The 10,438-nt window shown below is 28.8% G+C and overlaps 1 protein-coding gene across 1 annotated transcript; it reads right to left on the reverse strand.

The window, feature by feature from the left end:
- Positions 1-303: 303 nt before the first annotated feature.
- On the reverse strand, positions 304-744 carry LOC110652517 (uncharacterized mitochondrial protein AtMg00810-like). The gene has a single exon (XM_021808124.2). It carries the CDS (start codon positions 742-744, stop codon positions 304-306), a length of 441 nt encoding a protein of 146 aa, XP_021663816.2.
- Between the last annotated feature and the right edge of the window lie 9,694 nt (positions 745-10,438).

Below are 10,438 nucleotides of genomic sequence, written 5' to 3' on the forward strand. Positions count from 1 at the left end.
TCAGTATATACTGTGAAGGATAGATCAACCTTGTCATTTACTGTTGTTAAATAATAATATATGTACACGGACTGTGGAGATGGCAGACCTATACCCAACCTCATCTAGTTGCCACACAGTTAGAGTTTGTTACGAGGATAAATACATGAGGATAAATACATGAAGATAAATATATGATTATCTACACGAGATATACTCTATCACTACTCTATCACTGCCTTGCAAATCTAACCAGGTGAGATTAGAATTGTGAGTCTCATCCGCTTCGGCAGATGAACACGCTACCGTAGGTTGTTTCTTAGACTACCATGAAATTAGATTACTCCCCATAAATATCGCATAGCCACTTATTGATTTTCTATCGTTCAGATTGGATGCCCAATCCGCATCACTGTAAGCATGAATATCAAGATTAGAAGAAGGAGTAAGGAGCAACCCATACCATTGTGTGCTCTTCAAATAATGTAAAATACGTTTTACTGTAACCCAATGTTGCATTTTGGGAGAATGAACATATTGAGAAGCTTTGTGGACCGAGAAGGCAATGTCGGGTCTGGTGATATTCAAATATTGCAAAGCACCAACTATGGTGCGGTAGAGAGTGATATCAGGTGCAGATTCAGCACCAGTTGCTTGTAATTTCTCATTCGGTGTGGCTGGTGTAGATAAGCTTTTGCATGTGGTCATATTGGCTTTGTGTAACAAATCCTCAATGTACTTTGTCTGTGTAAGTAATAAATCCATTTTTGTATGATGAGCTTCAATACCCAAGAAATAATCTAATGGACCCAAATCTTTTAATTGAAACTCTAGTTGCAGAGATGCAACAAGGTGCTATAAATGAGTATTATCACTCCCAGTTCGGATGATATCATCCACATAAATAATACAGAAAGCTTAAGGATGTATCTGCAGCAGATGACTTAAAACCATTTTTAAGAAGCACATTCGACAAGCACTTGTACCATTGGCATGGAACTTGACGAAGGCCATACAGAGAATGATGTAACCGACATACATGATTCAGTTTATCGGGATCAGTAAAACCAGGAGGTTGATCCATAAAGACCAGGTCATCAAGTTTTCCATGTAAGAAAGCATTTGAAACATCTAATTGTTTGATATTCCACCCCTGTGTAACTGCATAAGACAAAATAATTCTAATAGTAGTAGGCTTTACCACCGGAGAAAAAGTCTCAAAAAAGTTAATGCCTGGCCTTTGATGGTAGCCCTTAGTAACTAATCGAGCTTTGTACTTTTCAATGGATCCATCTGGTTTATGTTTGATGTGGAAGACCCATTTGTAACCAACAATATTCTGAGCATCTTCTCGTGGTACCAATTTCCACATACTTGTTTGAATTAGAGCATTTATTTCAGACTGCAGTGCATCACGCCAATATTCAGATTTCATAGTTTGGGAATAGCATGTAGGAACAGCTTGGGCAACTATAGTAGTGGCAAATATCTTTGGTTTAAAATTCCTTGTTTGAGATTACGTCACCATTGGATGAGTTTTAAGTGGAACAGATGGTTGATTATGGGAGTCGGTGAGACCTTGTTGATGAGGTGAGTTGAGATGACTAGGTGAGTGTGGGCTTTGAGTAACAACACATATGGAAGTATCATGAGGTTGAGTGGAAGTAGGTGGGCTATGTGGGAGAGTGGATGCACATGGTGTGATGTGACTATGCTAAGGGTGGGCCAAGGGTGCATGTGATGAGATTAATGGACTATGTGTCATTGGACTTGGGGTGGATACTACATCAGTGGACTGTAGAGATAAGTGAGCTGGTGGAGGACCGAATATACCATCTTGAAGAGATGGTGATACAGGTACAGGTTGTGGCGTCAACAAAATGGGTGGAAGAGGTGCATATGGAGCAGTAGTGGACGTACTTGATTTATTGGCACTAGCATCATCAACACTTTTGAATGGAATAATCTGTTCATGGAAAATAACATGGCGTGAGATAAGAATTTTTTTAGTAGATAAATTTAAACAGTAATACCCTTTATGAACCTTACTGTAACCAAGAAAGACACATTTGGTAGAACGAGGTGCCAACTTATGAGGAGAATAGGGCTTGAGCCATGGGTAGTAGAGACTACCAAAAATGCGCATATCGTTATAATTTGGAGGGCTACGAAATAATATTTCAAATGGAGAATGAGGCTTGGTTCGGTCTAAAGGTAATCTGTTAAGTGTATAGACAGCACACTCAAATGCACAAGTCCAATAATGTAAGGGAATAGAGGCATGAGTAAGTAAAGCACGACCTATTTCAATGATATGTCTGTGCTTTCTTTCTGCACATCCATTTTGCTCAGGGGTATGGGGACAAGAGATGCGTTGGCTAATTCCATGTTCACGCAAATAATTGGTAAGTGCTTGGTACTCTCCGCCCCAATCGGCCTGAAAACATTTGATAGGAAGAGCAAAATATTTTTCAACCAAGTGTTTAAATTGGATAAAAATATTTAGAACATCAGACTTTCTCTTCATAAAATAGATTTAGGTATATTTACTATGGTGATAAAAAAAGATAACATAGTAACAAAATCCATCCACAGATGCAACAGGGGCTGGGGCCCAAACGTTAGAACAAATCAATTCAAGTGGTTTATTGATAACAACAACTGAATTAAAAAATGGCAACTTATGAATTTTACTGACATTACAAGCATGACACAAAACAATAAAGGACTTATTCTTAACAAAAGAAAGACTCTGACTGGACAGAACACGATGGACAACACGATCATTAGCATGACCGAGACGTGCATGCCATGTGCTAAGTTCCACAATGTGTGCTTCGGGCTTGATAGGATTCAAAGAAAGTGGCATGGAGTAAAGGCCCCCATTACTTCGGCCTATGTAAAAGACCTGCCTCGTAGGGATATCCTTGATGACAAACAGATTAGGGAAAAACTCAATTGAGACATTATTATGTGAAGTAAAAGAGTGAACAGAAAGTAAATTGTGAGTAATAGTAGGCGAACAAAGAATATTATGAAGAGTAAAAGAACGATTATTAAGAGAAATTCGTGATGTACCAGTGTGGGTAATAGGGAGGGTATTACCATTTCCAACAAAAATTTCGTTAGAGCCCTAATAAGGTGTGAGATTGGAAACATTCCCTGTTTCATTAGTGAGATGATGGTTAGTGCTAGAGTCAACTGTCCATTGAGCCATGGAAGGATTGTTAGATGATGAGGCTAGGTATGTGGTTGGCTTAGTTTGTCTAGTGTTGCTATTATGACGGAGCTTTGGCGAAGGACACTGCCTTGCAATGTGGCCATGACCACGACAATTGTGACAAATAATATTAGGTGACACTTGTGCAGTAGAGGAAGAGTTGGTACCATAAGGTGGCTTATTGCTACGACCACGAACTTGAGACCTGCCACTATGTTGATGTGGTGTCTTTGTGGCCACATGCGCCGATGGTGGAATTGAAGAGGATATAGCTAGCGCCTCCATTTTTAGTTGAGTTTCTTCAGTCAACAATAAAGCATAAAGATCATCATATTCAATTGGAACATTCCGAGCCTCAATGGCCCAAATAAAGGGACGATACTCACTGCCTAACCCTTCAAGAATGTCATTAACTAGAGTTTCATCAGACACAGGTGCTTGAAGAGCTGCGAGCTGATCGGCGAGTGTCCTGGCTCACCGCATGTAACTATCAATCGAATTAGTGCCCCGAGATAAATGCTTAAGTTGTTTCCGAAGTTGAAGAATTTGAGTTCTAGAACCAGTGGAATATATGGATGCAAGTTTCGTCCAGGCTGCCTTTGCAGTCATACTGCCAATAATCTGTAGTAGAATAGTATCAGAAACAGAGGAGAACAACCAACTCAGGACCATCTAGTCTTGCCGAAACCAGAGATCATACTCAGGATTAGGCTTATTATCTTCAAGAAATTGGGATGGCGGAGTGACAGTGTCAGAGATATAACGAGACAAATTGTACCCATGCAGTAATGGTACCAACTGTGCTTTCCAAAGGACATAGTTTGAGCAATTTAATTTCACAGAGATGAACTTAGCAACATTCGGTGGTGTAGAAAGAGAGGAGATAACACTATTAGTGCTAGAAACCAAAGCTTGAGAAGAAGAAGAGTCTGCCATGGTCAGATGGCTCTGATACCATGTGAAGGATAGATGAACCTTGTCATTTACTGTTGTTAAATAATAATATATATACACGGACTGTGGAGGTGGCAGACCTATAGCCAACCTCATCTAGTTGTTACACAATTGGAGTTTGTTACGAGGATAAATACACGAGGATAAATACATGAAGATAAATATATGATTATCTACACGAGATATACTCTATCACTACTCTATCATATACAAGTTCTTTAATTTCAGTCTACATCTATTTTAAATTCAACAATATATTTCACAGCAAATTGCATTTAGTGTAATCAGTTCACATTTGATTTTAAAAATTAGAAAGTGCATTTTCTTGATTAATATACCTATTATCTGATATGTTCATAAGATTCAATCTGTTAGCTAGTTGATTGATTTCACAGCAAACACATGGGGCAATGGGAACAAGTCTGAAAGTGAGAATAAAAATAAAGGTATAAATCAGACTAAGGCAATTTCATATTTTTTATATGTATTTCAGTCAAAATAACATAACTAATAATTGATAAATTACATCATAGGAGATTTCTTTTACAATAAAAATAATTAATTTTATAATAAATACACTCGATTTTAAAATCCCATTATTCTCTTCCCCTTTAAATATGGATGAAGACCAGAATCTTGTCATATTTTATTAAATTATTTTTTGATGCATATGTAGACCCCAGTTGTCTCCATCATGATGGAATTTCTAATTTGAAATTGTAACACCAATTCATAAACACTGACAAGTGACTATAAATTAAGAGAAGTAGTTTATTAATCAGTTACGATAATTCAATTTAATATTTAAAAAGTTGATTATTGATGGCGAATGTAATTTATACGCAGTATTTCTTTTATAGTTAAACAACGAGAGATAACCTTAAAGTAACGAATAATTTTTTATATATTGGTGCTAGGGTGTTGGGTTCCGGTTCCAATCCGGAGTCTATTTAAAAATTATAATCGAATTGAAATTTTAATATAACTTCAGTTTGATTCTTTGTTGTTTTGATTTCGATTCGATTGATTTTAGATTTTTCAATTCCAATTTAATTCGATACGATTCCAATTCGATTCTTAATTTTTTAAAATAATTTTGTACAATTATTTCCACAAAAGTCATACTTGAATTAGTATTTAAATTTTTAAAATAAATTGTTAATATATAATATATCATATAATAAATTTTTTAGCTATTTCTAATCATATCATATAATATGATACATCATATAATGTGACTTTTATTTATTTAATAGTATGTAATCTTTAAATATAAAATATAATTATGAATTAAGCGTATATATAATATAATGATACATTTATAATTAAAAATTATAAGGTAATTTAATATATTTATAACTAAAGTTTATAAGAAAAGATAAAGAAAAGAATATATAATATTAAGTTGTATATAGTCCTTATATATATACAATAAATATATAATTATATTGAAAATAGGAAACAGATGTATAATTGGATTTCAATTTGACTTTGATATAATTTTGATTTAATTCTTAATGAAAAATTAAAATCAAATCAAATAATTAAATAAATTTTATTCGATTCAGAACTTAGAAAATCATGCACATCCTTAATTAGTGTTGGGCTAGCATTCTTTTTTTATTAGAATTAAAGGAGGCAAACAAGTTGAATAGGACGAATTCAAAATATTTTAAATTCAAATCTTATTTTTCTTTCCTAAGGATTATTTTTTCATATATGAGTTTTCCTAAGAATTAATGTTTTTTTTATTTTGAATTATGAGTTAATATAAATTATTCTATAAAGATTTTCAGCCGAATTCAAATAGAAGATTATGAATTTTAAATTAAATATTAATTTAAAATTTTATTTATTTAATTTTCAAATTAAATTCAAATATTTTTAAATTATATTATTCAGAATCAAATATTTTCAAAATAGTTATAAATTTAAATAAATTAGAAATCAAACCATACATTTAAATACCTTAGAAATTAAATCAGGTCATGGGTTTGTATTTGGGAATTTAGGGATTTTAGAAAAACTTATAGTGTTTAGGATAATTTTATAACCCCAATGATTTTATTATTTTTTTCCAATAACTTCTTCATGTTAGCACCCTTAATTCCTGTTAGTATGATTGGAGTTCGCGCTCTCAGTTTTGGAGATTCGAATGATATATATTTTTATTTCAGTTTATAAGAGTTGAGGTGTGTTATGAAACGTTTATAAAGTTAAGGATGTCGTTAAATTTTTTAAGAAAATTCAGAATAAAATTTTATATTCGGCCTAATTTTAATGTTATAATTAAATAGTACTGAAAGGTAAAAATTACATTAAATATTAATAAGATTTTGTAAAATATTTTATTAATATTATAAGCAATTTTATAAATTTTATAATGTTTTTCTATTATTAATTATTTTTATTAATTTGAATAAATTTAATATATTTAATTATTTTTCTACTTATTTTTTTATTTTAACTTTAAGGCCATGACTTTGTCTTTAAATGGATCATCATCCATGTTCTTTAATTGCAGGCCATGATTTTCCAAGTCAAAGTCGATCTTTTTGCAAACATTATTATTAATATTAAGGAAGAAAACAAGAAGGAGGGAAAAGCCAGTCGATGCAAAGCTCGCTCTTGTCTCGTGTGCCTGGACGTTCTTGCACCAAACGTGGAAAAAATGAAAATAACAAGGGACCAGGCCGAAGTAATCACAGCCAAGCCAGGCGCGTGCTTTCTCTCCTCAGTTGAACCCTCGCACTATTTAAGACAAATTTTACATCTGTTAAAGGATCTTTAGCCGACACCCCACAACGCTGCAGTGGAGATAGATTAATTTGGATTTTGATTTCTCTACTATTATATATGAGCTAATTCTTATCTAGGGTGTCTTTGATATGAACTTGAGATTTTAATTTAATTTATTTTATTTAATTTTTCAATATCAATGCACTAATTTATTGTGGAGTTTAACGCATTTGAATATTTATTATTTAAATAATTTTGTTCATTGATTGCCTAGGAAGAGAAGTTTAGTGAATACGAAAGAGCAATAAACAACCTAAGAATAATAGTTGGGGAGGGAGCAAAAGACTTGACTTATGAAAATTTATATTAAATGATCATAGGATCTAACGAATTAATTTAAAATTACTATTTTTATTCAGAACCAGGTAATAAATTTTAATTAATATATTTAATACAACTCAAGAGAAAATATTAAATAAATTAAATTATTTTTTCTTACATTAGATATTTAAAAGTGAATTATATCAATCAAATAGATTAAATTAGATTGGCCTAAATGAAATTAAAATCATTTTGTGCTTATCATTATTAGATTTCGATTGTGTGATTGTGATTATTTTAAATCAATTTTTAAATTTAGTTTTTTTTATTAATTATTTAATAAATCTTTTTATTTAATAGTTTAAATAATAATAAAATTAAATAAAATTTTGATATTTAATCACATCAATAATTCTCTCATTATTATATTATTGATGACTTAAGTTTTTTATATTATCCCTTAAAAAAGATTATTTCTTAGTAGTATATGACCATAAAATAAGCAGTTAAATGGTAATAATTAAAATAAATAGTAGCTTTGTGATGGATATTTAATTGATAATTAAATGGTAGTTGATGGCAATAAAATTAATTGTAATAAGTTCCAAGATTCTGCTTATTATATGTGGATATATTTTTCAGTCATACATACGAATAGACTAGTTATCTATTTTTTGTAGAGTGGGCACGAGTTGTGACTGCGTTGAACGTTGACTATGCCATCGGGGTGGAGACAAAAGATAATTTTTTATAATAAATATATTTTAATGACCAATTATAATGAAATTCACATAATATTTATTCTTATAATAAATCTTTATCATAATTAATAATTATAATACAGTCATTGTATATAGAATGATTATATTTTAAAATTTTTAAGAGATAACGAGATTATAGGTGATTTTAACCTCTCAAATATTTTTAAAATTATTTTAATATATAATAAAATTATTTTTTATTAATTAATTTTTACAAATATGTTTTAACTTTTATAAATATTTTGAAAAAAATATATTAAATAGGTGCCATATATTTTTATTTTTTATTAATTGATCGCTCAAATTTTATATTAATCTCTAATAATTTATACTTTATTATTTAAATTGAAACATTAACATGATTTGGTTGTGATTAAATAAGTATAAAAGTTTAATTAAAATTTAATTATTTAAAATTTTTTATTTGTAGTTGTTATTTTATGAAAATTAAATAAAAATTAATTTAATAATTTTCTATTACATAATTTAAAATTAGATGAGATTTTTTTTTCTTCTAATGATTTCCTAGAAATATATATATATATATATATATATATATATATATATATATATATATATATATATATATATATATATATATATATTAGCTTCGTCTCATTTTACTTTTGTCATTTATTTCATTCTAATTAGAAATTATTTTATTTACACAAGTACAAGTAAATAAAATTATTTATCTCAATTCTCATACAAATTTTGAATTGATCAACTTAAATATGTATTTATTTTTATATGATATATTTATTTTATTATTTTACTAAACTCTAATTTTCATATATTTTTAATTTTAATAATTTTTTTTATTTTATGCTATTATGTCATACAATTAGCTATTTTGGATTTATATATTTTTTCTTTAAGTTTATAAAATTTATATAAGAATTTGACATAAAACTTTGATGTTACTGATTTTTATTTTTTAAATAGTATAATTTATATTATGAAGTTATATAATAATTAAAACTATGATTTTATATTGCTTATATTTATTATAGAAATTTTATTATAATTCTCCATAAATCAATAAATAATTTTTATAATTTACTATTTTGTATTATTTTTATCTATTATAAAATATTTATAATCGATGGCCAGTGCCAGATGCAAGTGGAAGACGAGGCAGTGTATTTATATTATTATTATTAGGGGATGGAAGTCGCCAAATTAAAATCATTATGTTCCTTCACAGGTGGTGGCGGTCATCTGCAGGTGTCCTCATCTGGTGGTGGTGGTTACCAGGAATAGTTATATAATACAACGGTAATCTATATAATATGATAAATAAATAAAAATTATTTTAAAAAATTATAATCACTAGACAACTACTAAATAAAATATACCTTAAATAAAATATTTAAATTTAAATGTTATTTAAAAAAGTTAAAAAAAAATTAATGAGCTGAAGACTAGAGCATACAATTTGTCTGTTGGCTACTTTATATGCTCTATTAATATTATTGAATCTTTCAAATTCTTTATATTATTTTTTTTATATAAGTGTTTAATGTTATTTATGTTAAAATATAATATATTAATTTATATTTTATTTTTGACTTTATTTTCAATTAATGAAATATCATTCTTATTTTATGTAAAAAAAAAATTATCATTTAATTAGTAAGATAAGAATATGATGATTTCTTTTTAATGGAAGGCCATCGAATCTAAACTACAAAATAGTAATATTAATTTGCTTGCTTGTTTTGAAATTTTTTTTTTCTACTCAAGCGAACGTAGCGCTTGAAACTCTGCACCATTTTAAATAATTTTTATAGTTGGACATTAAATTTTGTCCGTATTTCACTTTCATCATTTAATTTTAATACATTATTAAAAATTTTTAAATTTTAATTTAATTTTATAAAAATCTTTACAACTTACTATAGTAAATTTTAATATTAAAAAAGTAATAAAATTATCTTTTTATCTATTTTTTCTCACACTCAAAAAAATATTTTTCATTTTAACCACAATCTAAACTTATCACAAAAATATTAATGCCATTACAATATTTACTTTTTGAAAAGATTTCTGATTTATTTTTTATCGAAAAATGTTAAAATTACATTTGTAAATGTTATACCGTAATTTAGAGGAATTCTTTAATCTAAAAATTTATAGATTAGAGAGATTTTTTGTTAAATAAAATCAAAATCTAAAAATTTTTTTAGTAACAAATTACCCATTTTAACCTATAGTTGAACCTATACATAACGTGATTAACAAATCATTCGCCCAATTATTTGCTATAGTTATGGGTACATGTGATTTAACTATAATTATTGACAGGATTTAACTACGTTGCTAAGTCAATGTCTAAATTTCATTTTTAAAAAATGAAAATAAAATTTCATTGGCTGTTCAATGAGAATGCTTTTCTATAAATGGCCATGTTTTGATCCTTATAACGACCATAAGCAGGCCTTGTCTTCAAATTCTCAAAGAA

The sequence above is a fragment of the Hevea brasiliensis genome, chromosome 5, assembly GCF_030052815.1.
Source record: "Hevea brasiliensis isolate MT/VB/25A 57/8 chromosome 5, ASM3005281v1, whole genome shotgun sequence".
Taxonomy (NCBI): domain Eukaryota; kingdom Viridiplantae; phylum Streptophyta; class Magnoliopsida; order Malpighiales; family Euphorbiaceae; genus Hevea; species Hevea brasiliensis.